General features: G+C 36.9%; 1 protein-coding gene and 1 long non-coding RNA gene across 2 annotated transcripts; both read left to right on the plus strand.

Moving 5' to 3' along the window:
• The first annotated feature begins 985 nt into the window (after positions 1-985).
• LOC143723267 (N-chimaerin) lies at positions 986-6,897 on the plus strand. Its single transcript, XM_077215363.1, has 5 exons — positions 986-1,202; positions 2,752-2,829; positions 4,273-4,410; positions 4,986-5,091; positions 5,915-6,897. The coding sequence occupies exons 1-5, from the start codon at positions 1,001-1,003 to the stop codon at positions 6,084-6,086; spliced, it is 696 nt and encodes a 231-aa protein (XP_077071478.1). The 5' UTR covers positions 986-1,000; the 3' UTR covers positions 6,087-6,897.
• Positions 6,898-11,374: 4,477 nt separating this feature from the next.
• Positions 11,375-12,963, plus strand: LOC143723655 (uncharacterized). Its single transcript, XR_013197159.1, has 5 exons — positions 11,375-11,556; positions 11,644-11,728; positions 11,923-11,973; positions 12,094-12,155; positions 12,954-12,963. It is a non-coding gene; the product is annotated as an uncharacterized LOC143723655 (long non-coding RNA).
• The last annotated feature ends 439 nt before the right edge of the window (positions 12,964-13,402 follow it).

Consider the following 13,402-nt stretch of genomic DNA (forward strand, 5'->3'; position numbering starts at 1 on the left):
AACCAATAGCATGAGTTGAGGGGCGGGACTATCTGTTTGTCCCACCAGTGGAAGACAGAGGGAATGTTTGAGGAAATAGTTATTTTTGTAATTCAGGCTCATTCGTGAAGTGAAGCTCATTTTACAGCTTTCATTTATTTTAGTAATAACAGCATAATTACATGCAACTAACCCTCAACCAACTGCTAATCCTGACCATAATCCTTTAGTAAGTACATGTAGATTATTATTATTATTACTCAGTACTTAAATATATAATTACACTATATCAGTAACAACTTAAAATAAAGAGGAAAATAACTTAAATGGAAAATTTTAATTCTGTCATTTATTCACCCTCATTTTGTTTCAAACCTGCTTTACTTTCTTTCTTTTGTGGAACATAAAGAAAATGTTTTGAGGAATATCTTTTGTGGAAATCAATATCAACCAAAAGTGTCTGGTTACCAGCATTCTTCAGATATCTTCCACAAAAGAAAGATAGTCATACCGGTTTGGAACAACATGAGGGTGAATAATAATAATAATGATAGTATTTTCACTTTTGACTTTTGGCTTGACTCCTAATCTCTTCAATTAGCTCTTCAGTAACACACACTTCACTCCTCCAGGTTCTCAGAGATTTATTTTTGAGGCTTATGAAGCTGTTAGGCGCCTCAAATTGCTCATGCATATTTTATAAGGCACCATTTGCAGTCCTGGCATGTTCTGTCATCGGCCAAGGTGACACCGTCGAAATCCCCGTCAGCCAATCGGAGCGGCTGACATCACTGATCAGGGGTCAAGAGAGGTCACTGATTAAGCAGAATGAAAGCTCAGCATTCTGGGTACAAAACGAACGGGGTCTAATTTAACTACAGCATATCAACTTCACGATCAATAATATCAGCGTGAAACTGCACACACCGGACACGTATTCAGTCATTTCAGCACGCTGGATTGATCGCTTTATTTGCTGATTTATTGACCTTGTATTGTTTAGGCCGGAGCAATGTAGTAAATGTGTGTTTTATATCTGTGTTGCTCAGATTGCGGGTTGAATGTCCATAAGCAGTGCTCTAAGATGGTGCCGAACGACTGCAAGCCGGACCTGAAGCACGTGAAGAAGGTGTACAGCTGTGACCTCACCACGCTGGTCAAGGCTCACAACACTAAACGACCCATGGTGGTGGACATGTGCATACGAGAGATCGAGTCCCGAGGTGATCAGACACGTTCATCTGTACTGAACACACGTGAAGGATATCACACTTCTTACAACAATTCCCATTATCACACTTTATACTAGGTGTCTTTAACTAGTATGTACTTGCATTCAAATAATAATGGTTAGATTCAGTGTATTCCTTGTGTTGATGTTGTATTATACAGCACTTGAGCTGATATTGAGGAGATACAGGTGTGGTGTGTGTGTGTGTGTGTGTGTGTGTCGGTTTAACGGTCTCATTATAGATGTAATTAAAGGAATAGCTCCCTTAAAGATTAAAATTGTCATAATTTACTCAACCTCAAGTTGTTTCAAACCTGTGTGAGTTTCTTTCTTCTGCTGGACACAAAATCTGATATTGTAAAGAATATGGGTCACCAGACAGTTGATGGACCCCATTGACTTCTATAGTAGGAAAAAAAACACTATGTTAGTCACTGGGTCCATCAACTGTTTGATTACCGACATTCTTCAAAATATCTTCTTTTGTGTTCAGGAGAAGAACGAAACTCATACAGGTTTGAAACAACTTAGGGTTAAGTAAATGATGACAGAATTTTCATTTTGAAAGTTACAGCTGTAATTACATGCAGGTATTGTTTAAATATAAGTACAATGTAACCAAGTACGTACACAATAAGTGCATTGTATCAAATTATTAACTATTAGTTAAAGACACTTAATATTAAGTGGGATTGCTTATGTTTTGTTATAAATGTTTTGTGTTCTGTGTTGTTTTTTATATTGTGCTTCTTGAATACAGTTTTGCTGTACCGATATCCAGTGGCTTACAGTATATACTGTTATAAATGTTTTGTTTTGATTTGCTTTGGTTGTGTTTTTACTTTTTGATGTGTATTTTTTTTTGGGTTATTTTTATTATTATAATTTTTTTTAACTATGCAATTTGGGTCATGTTTAAGGATTGTGCTTCTCTAAGACTATGTCTACATTAATCCGGATACATTTGAAAACTGCGTTTAAAAAAAAAAAGCTCTCCGTCCACACTAGCAACTCTCATGTTTTGCCGCAGCACAGCAAAAGCGAAGTGAATTTTCTCATCTTTGCAGGACTGTGATATGAAGAGTGTACAAATTAACATATTTTAGCAACATTGTGAAAGTGAATAGCACATAACAGGCACAATACCGGTATAAACATGAACATCTATGGGTTCAATATGCGTCACATGACTAAACTTACGTCATCGTTTTCAAATACCTTCGTTTTCACAGTCCACTGCAAGGCGAAACAGCGTTTTCAAATGTATCCACTTTTGAGAGTGTTTTTTTAAAAAGCTTTGTTTTGGTTGCTATAAAGCGTCTTAGTGTGGACCGAGTGAAAAAGATGCGTTTAATAAACCAAAATATATTAGTGTGGATAAGGCCTAAAACTAAGGAATATTTAAGTTTGACAGGCAAAATGTATTAAATCTATTAAAAGCGCTACTCATTATTACCTAAACCATTATTGTATTTTTATTGAGCGTTATGTGTGTACTGTAAAACACGTTTTAATTGTAATGCGGCTGTCTTGTCTCTCAGGTTTGAAGTCTGAGGGTCTCTATCGAATCTCTGGGTTCAGTGACCTAATCGAAGATGTGAAGTTATCGTTCGACAGAGGTGAGTGGCGTTTCGCCTGGTTGTGTACAGTACTGATCCGTCACGACCCCACATGCCTACACACACACACACACACACATCTGTGTGTGTAATCCTGATGAATGGCATACACATGCTCACCGCTGCTTTTTCTAGGTCACCCTTTGTCTTGCATATAGAGCTGTGGGTTTATGTAATGTGAAATAGTCTGAGCTGCTTAAATGTTAAAGTGGCACGTTTGTGGGAGGATTTCCGCCCATCTGTTCATATTCATAAGCATTACTGTTTCATAATAGAAATTATTATTATGAAAAGGAGAATATGATCAAGCTAGAGAGAAAAACACAATATGATCTCTATAGGTTTCTACTGCAGCATTATTTCTGTACAAATTGTGATGAAGGTTACACAATATCCAGCAGGACTAAAAAAAAGATCCTGTAGGAATTTCAGTTTATCCAGTAAACATCTTTTCGGATTCTTCTAGTGATTACATGTACAGTGATTCCTGTTGTTGATATTTTTGTTTGTTTGTTTATTTAGAACCCATCGGGTTGTTACTTTTAACTAAAACTAAAAATATAAAAAATCCTTTTTGTTAATTGAAATAAAGGTGAAATAAATGTACTATAAATATTAGATGGAAAATCAAATGGCAGTCTTCTCTATTGTGCCGTTTATCTGAGTGAAACAGCTTCTCAAACCAGAACAAATGTGGGCGGGGCTTGATTTTGTCCGTGGGGAATTGATCGGATGCTTGCGGTTTGCTATTGGAAGTTATTTTGATTAAAGATTATGAGGATGCATGAATAAAAAAAAATGTTGATTTCATGGTGACTTTAAAATAAATTGAAGTACTAACAGAACAAAAAAAAATTAAAAACAAATAAAATTAAAGCTAATATATTAAAGCAAAAATTTATAAAAAATGACAAAATCATATACCAAAATTACCCAACATGTATCTAAAATTAAAATAAAACAAGTTTTTTGAAGAAGTCTCTTCTGCTCACCAAAGCTGCATTCAAAAATACAGTAAAACTGTGGTATTGTGGAATATTATTACAATTTTCTATTTGAATATAATTTAAAATGTAATTTATTCCTCTGATGAAAAAGCTGAATTACAGTAGTATGTTTTTTTCCCACACAAATATTAAGCTGTTTTCAACATTGATAATAATCAGAAATGTTTGTTGATCATCAAATGATCATATTAGACTGATTTCTGAAGGATCATGTGACACTGAGGACTGGAGTAATGATGCTGAAAATAATTCAGCTTTGATCACAGGAACAAACTACAGTTTAACATATATTCACATAGAAAACGTTATCTGTTATTTTAGTGGCATCTTAACACTAAATTACTGGCAGCATCCCAATGCACAAGAATCCTCACAACCTAAAAGAGTAAGATAAAGTTAACTAAACGTCTCGGTGTGTGTGTGTGTGTGTGTGCAGATGGAGAGAAAGCAGACATCTCCGTCAACATCTATGAAGACATCAACATCATCACAGGCGCTCTTAAACTGTACTTCAGGGACCTTCCGATCCCCGTCATCACGTACGACGCGTATCCGCGCTTCATCGAGGCCGCCAGTGAGTCGCACGCTAGATCTCTGTCAGTGAATGTGTGTGTCCTACAGACTCCAACTCTGCAGCCCAAAACCTTTATGACTTTGTGTAATTTTTGGGTAACACTTTACAATAAGGTTCATTAGTTAACATGAACTAAGAATGAACAAATCTACAGCATTTACTAATCTTAGTTAATATTAGTCAACATTTACTAATACATTATTAAAATCAAAGGTTGTATTTGTTAACATTAGTTAATGCACTGTGAACTAACATGAATGTATTCATGCTGTATTTTTATTAGCTAACATTAACAAAGATTAATAAATGCTGTAAATGTATTGCTCATTGTTAGTTCAATGTTAACTAATGAACCTTATTGTGAAGTGTTACCAATTTTTGTGTTTTTTCCTTGAAAATAATCGCTGACATGAGGGTTTTAAACTTTAAAATTGCCCCAAAATTTTTGGTAACAGGATTGAAACAATTGCAGACCTCAAATACAATAAACAGAAAACACAGCTGCTCATATAATATCAGATTTGATATCCTGTGTTGTAACGGTGGTTTTTGACGCGTGTGCTTGTTTGTGTCAGAGCTGACAGACCCAGACGAGCGTCTGGAGGCTCTTCATGAAGCGCTGAAGCTGCTTCCTCCTGCTCACTGCGAAACACTGCGATATCTAATGGCACATCTAAAAAGGTGAGGAACTATAATAAAGTCATAGAAAATCTGTTGGAGTTTCTTTTGTCCTTGAAACACAGATATGGTCCTGTTTACACCTGGTGTTAAGATGTGTTTTGGTCGATCGCATCACAAGTAGACGATGGAGACACATTCCCGTTTACAGGTGTTTTAATCGATCTCTTCTGTCCACTTTAAAACACTTCTTTCCTGATTTCTTCAAGGGGAGGGTCTATGGGCGGGTGAATGTGTGTTTTTTCAGATCTTTTGATCTAATGGACAAAATAAGCTTGTGTATTAACATACGAACGCAACCGAAGACGGCGGAAAAACATACAGAGAGCATCAGCTTTCGTTTCTGCTCAAAACCAGTCAAACGCTGTGAGTGTGTGTTAGGAATCAGGAATGGTGAGAGAACATTGTGTTTGATGTGTTTTTCATCTTCAAGCCAAACTCGAGTCTCCAGTCATTATGTTCCAGTCTCCAGTCATTCGAGAGCTCTTTTCATAATGTTACTCATTACATCAGTAGACGGAGAGTTTTGTGGCTGTTTGAACATATTCGATCACATGAGCGTTCACACTACGAAAGCAATGTGTTCAAAAAAACACCAGTCAAATGTGTTTTCTACTTCCACTGGAAGCGGTGGAGAGTGGACAAACTCAAAACGTTTTCGACCCGTTTGCTCCTGTATTTAGCGTCGTACACTTGTGATCCAATCGACCAAAACACATTTTAATACCAGCTGTAATTTAAACAGGGTCTAAATTCATGACCGGTAGAGTTTGAAGATAGGTTGCACTGTCTCACATATTGTGTGTGTGTGTGTGTGCGCGCGCAGGGTAACTCAGAACGAGAAGGATAACCTGATGAACGCCGAGAACCTCGGGATCGTGTTCGGGCCGACTTTGATGCGTGCGCCCGATCTGGACGCCATGACGGCTCTGAACGACATCCGCTACCAGAGGCAGGTGGTGGAGGCGCTCATCAAGAATGAAGACATCCTCTTTTAGCATCACTGGCGTCGCGTGAACGGACACGATACTGTTGTTGTTTTGTCTGGACTTGAATATGAAGGACTCTTGTATCGCAGTATTTTTTGGAGCAGTTGTTACCCTTCTCTTCCCTGTCTGATGGGTGACGCTCCTGTATCTTGCATGTCTTCCTCCCCATTTTTGTCGGGGGTCGCTGAAGCTGAAGGGGCGGAGCTCAGCACAGTGGGCGTGGCCTACTTCAGCATAATTATGGGATGGTCGTCTCGCCTGCCGCTCAAGTCCGACAGATCGCGCTTCGGTTACAAACGGCTGTTTTTGTTTTGTTTTTGTAAAACATTGTGAATTTGATATTGTCAGGTTTGGAGACGCTTTATCTGAAGAGCCGTATATAAAGACAGTGACATCATTGACGTCATCATTCATATTGCTCTTTCTGCTCGACTATGAGAGTTTTGTTGTTCACGTATGCGTATGCTATGAATGTTTATCTTCTATGACATATTTATGGCTCTCCAGGTAAAGTGTCACCAGTGATTTTTCAAAATCTGTGATTTGTTTTTATTTTTTGGCTGTTTTTTTATTCCTTCCGTCAGTTGATCTGACTCTCTTCTGCCTTCACTTGCCAGACCTCGACACGAGAGTCGAAAGAATTATTTCTACTGTAGACACACACGTTCAGGAAGAATATTTGCATTCCATGTACATTTCCTAATCCTTGATCTAGACTTAAAACCTTGCGCTCTCAACATGACTGGTTGATGTTTTTGGTTCTGTGTTTTTTGTATTTGATTTGAGCATGAATAAGTTAATTTATTAAAATGTACTTTTAGTACTGTGTTCTGAGTCATTTAATTCATAAAAAAAAAGATCCATTAAAATTAGAGACGCACCGAAACTAAATTTAACTTGAAATAAGGTCAGTCCTTATTTGTTAAATTATATTTGAAAATTATGATTAAAATATGGAACATTCCATAATATTGTGACATCCAGGAAGTGACATCATCATGGTGCGTTTCTTCAGCATGATGGTACGACAAGTAAATCATTTCATTTGACTTCCTAAATTTTTACACAAATTCTGTTGACTAAATTAAAGATAACCTTTAAACCCTGTTACCCAAATATATATGTTGTTATATTTTATAAACATACTTATGTTTGTTTATAAACCTATATTATCATACCAAATATTACTATACAGTGTATATATATGTGTGTATATATATAGTATGTTTATATATATATATATAGATATAGATATATATATATAGATATAGTAATATTTGGTTGGTATAATAATATTTTATTTCATTTTATGTCCTGAAACCATCTCCTTTTACTGACCTTTTGTTGAAAAAGAGAAGAACATGATGATTGTGTCCCCTAGTCTGTACAGTGCTGCATATTTTGAGAATAATTATAAGAAGTGCATTGTGTTTTTGTGCACATGACCTTGATAAAGCAGGGCTTCTGTGCGTAATATCTGGAGTGACAGTTGACTTGAAGACCCGCAGACCTCCAGGTCAGTCTCAATCACGCTGATGAGTTTCGAGAGGAACGCAGACCTCAGGGGTCCCGTGGCGGCCCCGCTTCACATTTACAGACATCTTTTAATTGCTGTACATGCATAAAGCTCCAGAGGAGATTTCCATAGCCCTGAATGTCTCCGATCACGTCCTCGTTCATTAGCATCAGCAGGTTGTGTGTTTCTGAGGTTTCAGGTCAGTCACGATCCGTCTGTCAGCTGCAGAACCTTCGTTTTCCATCAAATCCCATTCAATTATCTCCCGTTCTTTCCACTGGCAACCATGGAATGGTCGCACTCATAAAAACCCATGAAGCGTGATGATGAGCCACGCTTTTAGATTGTGTGACCTTTTGCTGTTTATTATCCCTCGTTTTTGTCATGGTAAACTAAGAGTTGTCATGTAAAAATACAAATTCTTCAGACAACATGTATTCCAGAGATATGGGGTCAGTACTATTTATTTGAGTTGCTTATATTTAATAAACTAATACTTTTATCGAGCAAGATAAAATTGCATTATTGCAAAAAGAAAAAAATTCAAATAAATACTGTTCTTTTGAACTTTCTATTCATTAAAGAATGTATCCCAGTTTCCACAACAATCTGAAGCAGCACAATGTTTTCAGCATTAATAATAATCATAAATGTTTCTTGAGTAGTAAATCATATTATACTGATTTCTGAAGGATCATGTGACACTGAAGACTGGAGTAATGATGCTGAAAATTCAGCTTTGATCACAGGAATAAATTACAGTTTAACATATATTCACATAGAAATGAGTTATTTTAAATTGCAATAATATTTCACCATATTACTGTTTTGTTTGTTTTTTGTTTTTTTGGTTGGGTTGGATCAAATAAATGCAGCTTTACTGAGTATGAGACTTCTTTCAAAAAGCCCAACCCCAAACATTTTCAATGTTATGAAACCAAATCACTCCAGAATCAGTTGACAAAAATGTATTTCCTACAATTTCGGTATTTATCACAGATCCAAACGTAGGATGTTTTCTGGAAGTTGAGTCTGCACACTCCTATTTTGAAATATCCTGCAGTCAGACTGTCTGTTTAACAAACTGACTATCATTTTCCATATACAGTTTGAATAGATTATTTTCACAGTTGTGATTCACACCACTGACTTTAAATAAAATGGACCAAAACAGTATAATTTATGGCGAGAATTATTGTCTAAATTAGTAATCCAACTCCATTAGTGAAGAGTCAGTCTGAAGGAGATTTCCGCCTGGCTGCTGTGAAGGTAATGCCATAACGCTTGAATTAAACTCCACACGCGTCAGATGACATCTGCCACGGCCGCAGCACCAGAATAAATTACAATATGAAGGAATATGTATATGTATTTGTGTTTGTGTGGGATCCATGAAGTAAGTAACCGTTCTCTGTGGGCCGATTGACGTTGATTCAGACTTAGTTAGTTAGTTCGTTAGTTAGTTAGTCAGACTTCAGACAGACATCTAAATCAGACCGTTGCACAAAGCACTTAAGACTCTATCTTAAGCATATACATAATAATAGCCTAGTCTCTATATAATATCTATGATCTTAAAGGGTAAGTTCACCCAAAAATGAAATTTCTGTCAGTATTTACTCACCCTCATGTTGTTCCAACCTCGTAAGACCTTCGTTCATCTTTGTAACACGAATTAAGATATTTTTGATGAAATCTGAGAGCTGGATCACTCCTCCATAGCCTTCTAAGGGATTGAAACTTGTTCCCCGAAAAGTTATTAAAGACATCGTTAAAATAGTCCAAGTGACTACAGTGGCTCAATCTTAAGTTTATCAAGCGACGAAAATACTTTTTGTCAAAAACAAACAAAAATAACGACTTTATTTCAACTTTTCATTTCCTTCTCTGTGGGCCTCGAGTCAGTTCACTAGTGTAATAGTGTAAGCTTCTGTTGTTGTACGTCACACGCATCACACATGACCAGCGTCGGCCAATAGTGAGCCTACGTGTGATGTAGCTCTACGCAATCACACTACGTTAACTGACTCGAGGCCCACAGAGAAGGAAATGAATAGTTGAAATAAAGTCGTTATTTTTGTTTGTTTTCGATGCTTGATAAACTTATGATTGAGCCATTGTAGTCACTTGGACTATTTTTAACGATGTTTTTGATAACTTTTCGAGGCCTGCGAGTTTCAATCCCTGAAGAAGCCTATGGAGGAGTGATATGAAAATATCTTAATTCGTGTTCCTAAGATGAAAGGTCTTACGGGGTTGGAACAACATGAGGGTGAGTAAATGACCTTTCGCCGCCCCCTCACCCAAAACGGCCATTGTACAATCACACATCATAGCAACCGTTACTATGTGAGCAGATCCATCAAACATTGACTCCAAGCAAGATGGTGAAGCGGTGCGCCCACGGCGTTTGTAAATCGAACACTAGGTACCCCGAGAGATTGTCTGGAGGAGTTGTGTTCTTTCCGTTTCCAAAGCCGAAAACACAACGTGAGCGGTGCCTACAATGGATAAAAACAGTGTGCACGGCCCCACTCACAGTTAAATGTGTCGAACATGGTTAACTCGCGTGCAGCGTGCTTGAGACTGAGACACTGAGATTAGTCAAAGAAACATGGAGAAAGCAGATCAAGAGGATCAACAAAGGAATTACGTTTTCTAAAGGGTTGTTGTTAACATGATATTTCCGGGGGGAAATGAGCAGCAGTCACTAACAGTGACTAACTTTTTACAATAACAAACACTAACAATTTTTTTTTCTCAGAAATAATTTTACAAATTTCAAATTTATATTTTTTAATGTTCTATGAGAAAATACTTTATCTCAAAACTTTTTTTAGTCTCAAATATTATTTTTTGCTATTGGTATGAAAACGTTTTCTCTCAAATATTAATTTTTCTCTCATGAAATGCTTTCTTGCTATCAGTGTGATAACTTTTTCTCTCAAACTTTTTTTTCTTCTCTCAGATCATTTATTTTCTCGCATGTAATAAAAACACATTTCTAGCTCCATAACGGTTAAGCCCAAAAAATAGGCCTTTGACTTCAAGTCATGATGCAAAGGTCTCCTTTGGTATGGAAGTACCTTAGGGTCATACAAATCAATTTATCCTAAGACACAAGTGAGATCACATTTTGTATCAGAAATAAACATGTTTTTTCAAAAATGGCCGCCAATGCGCCGAAAATACTCTAGAGCCCATATCTTTGCTTCTGTTATCCCTATAATGACAAATTTGGTGTCAATGTGTACATTTCTGGCGTCAAGAAATCCAATAAAATTGGTTTCAAGTTTAAAAAAATAATAATTTTCCCCATGCCATGACAATTGGGGGTAAATATGCACATTTCACATAAAAATTGTCATCAGAGTGACTTTACTTATCTTTTCGTACAAAAATTTTTAATTTTGTATTTAAGCAGTTCAGCTACTTCTGTACATTACATTTGTCCTAAGTAGCATGAGATTTCGACCAGTCAAGAGTAGCCTATAGCATATCAGTTCCTGCAACAACACATCCCATCTGCACCAGGAGCTGTGACAGCTGTTGAAGGTCAGAGGTGACAGGTTAACACTTTGAGGTTCGTATGACTTTTTCATTAAATAGAAAAATGTTTTTAATGTTAGATAACTAATACATAGCTAGTTAGTTGACTATGGAAAAAAAACCTTAGAGGGAAAACCTCTTTTCTCGAGAATACTGAAGCCAAAAATTATCCTTATAATTGTTATTAATTTAAAACACACTTGCTGCAGCTAGCGGAACTACCTTACATTGTAATTTACTTTGTGTTTTGGTTGTTTCTTTCCAGTATTCAATATATTTTTCTTTCTGCTTGTTGATAATTTGGTTTGGTCTGCTTGAGTTGGCGTTGCTGTTCTGGGGCTGTTGGGGACTTGTTACTGCAGAGAGCCTCAGCACCAGCTGGATGAGGGGACTCTTTTCTGCTTTCAGCTCCTGGTATGCTAGGGCTTTGTGATGATATGTCTGGGGGTTAACTAATTTTAAGTGATTGTAAAATTTGATTGATCTTTTCTGTATTTTTAGTAAGAGGGGGTATTGGCCGAGCTCTGCTCTGCACAGGTTATTTGGTGTTTTTCTCTGCACCTGTAGGATGCTCTTACAGAACTCGGTATGGAAAGATTCTATGATTGTTTTGTCCCATTTGTCAAATTCATTATTAAGTTTTGGCCCCCAAATTTCACTACCATATAGAATTATTGGTTCTAGTTCAAATTGGAAAATTTTGAGCCAGATTTCAATTGGAATATAGATTTCAATGTTTCTTTTTATTGTATAGAAAGCTCTCCTTGCTTTGTCCCTCAGATCTTTCACAGCCATGTTGAGGTTCCCTGTGTATGTAATGTTGAGGCCAAGGTAAGTGTAGTTTTTTGTGTGTTGTAATTTAGTGGTGTCCAAATAGAAATTGTGTGTAACCTGATTTCTGTATTGTTTCTGAAAGATCATAATCTTAGTCTTAACTGTGTTTACTGTCAGGGCCCAGGTCTGGCAGAATCTCTGCAGGAGGTTAGGGTGCTGCTGCAAGCCTTCTTTAGTAGGTGAGAGTAACACTAAAGCCTGTTTTATGCTACTGCCTCGAATCGACGGCTTACCCCCGCAGACCCCTCTGCGTCGCCGCGAACCCCTCTCCGACCCCTCCGCCGTAGCTCTAATTGGTTTGCTAATTCATTGATATATAGATTGAAGAGAATTGGACTGAGATTGCATCCCTGCCTCACTCCCCGGCCCTGGGAGAAGAACGCTGTTTGGTTGTTTCCAATATTTATGGCACATTCACTTTTTGTATACATGTTCTTAATCAAATCATCTGTTTTTCCTCCAATGCCACTTTCAAGTAGTCTATAGAAGAGGCCCTCGTGCCAGATGGAATCAAAGGCTTTTTGGAAGTCAACAAAACAGGCATATACCTTTCTTTTCTTAATGTTTAATTCCTGATCAATTAGAGTCTGGAGTGTAAATATGTGGTCCGTTGTGCGGCAATTTGGCAAAAAAAACAATTTGGCATTTATGTAGAATATTGTGGTCATCAAGAAATTTGACAAGTCGTTTATTAATGATGTTGCAGAATATTTTTCCCAGGTTACTGGATACACATATTCCTCTGTAGTTATTTGGGTCATATTTATCTCCGGATTTATGAACTGGGGTTATTAAAACTTTGTTCCAGATGTCTGGAAAAGTTCCAGTTGATAGAATCGTATTGAATAGTTTTAGTATAGCCAATCTGATTTTATGATCTGAGTATTTGATCATTTCGTTAATGATTCCATCTACACCACAAGCTTTTTTTCCTTTCAGTACCTGGATGACTTCTGTTAATTCTTGTTCTGTTACAGGGTAATCTAGAGGGTTTTGGTTGTTTTTTATCACTGCCTCCAGAGTTTTCCATTTTTTGAGTATCTTGTACTGATCATCATTTTTTGTATATTACTGTATAATTCACTAAAGTGATTAATCCAAGTATTTCCATCTTGAATCGCCAATTCATCCTGCTGGGTTTTGTTTAGGTTGTTCCATTTCTCCCAGAACTGGTTGGACTCTAAAGATTTCTCAATTTCACAGAGCTGCTTTTTGTTGTGTTGTTCTTTCTTATTTTTTAGGGTGTACTTGTATTGTTTCAGAGTGACCAGTGCTTTTCATTTGATAATTTCCTTAAAGTTTTCCTTAGGTTTTTGCATTCAGTGTCAAACCATTTGTTACTGTTCATTTGTTGGGGTTTTGGTTTGGAGGCTTTCAAATTAGACAATGCAGCCACATGATGAAATATTGAATTGATTTTATCCAC

This window comes from Siphateles boraxobius, unplaced genomic scaffold, assembly GCF_051911475.1.
Source record: "Siphateles boraxobius isolate OS27281-9 unplaced genomic scaffold, OSU_SipBor_1 7, whole genome shotgun sequence".
NCBI lineage: Eukaryota > Metazoa > Chordata > Actinopteri > Cypriniformes > Leuciscidae > Siphateles > Siphateles boraxobius.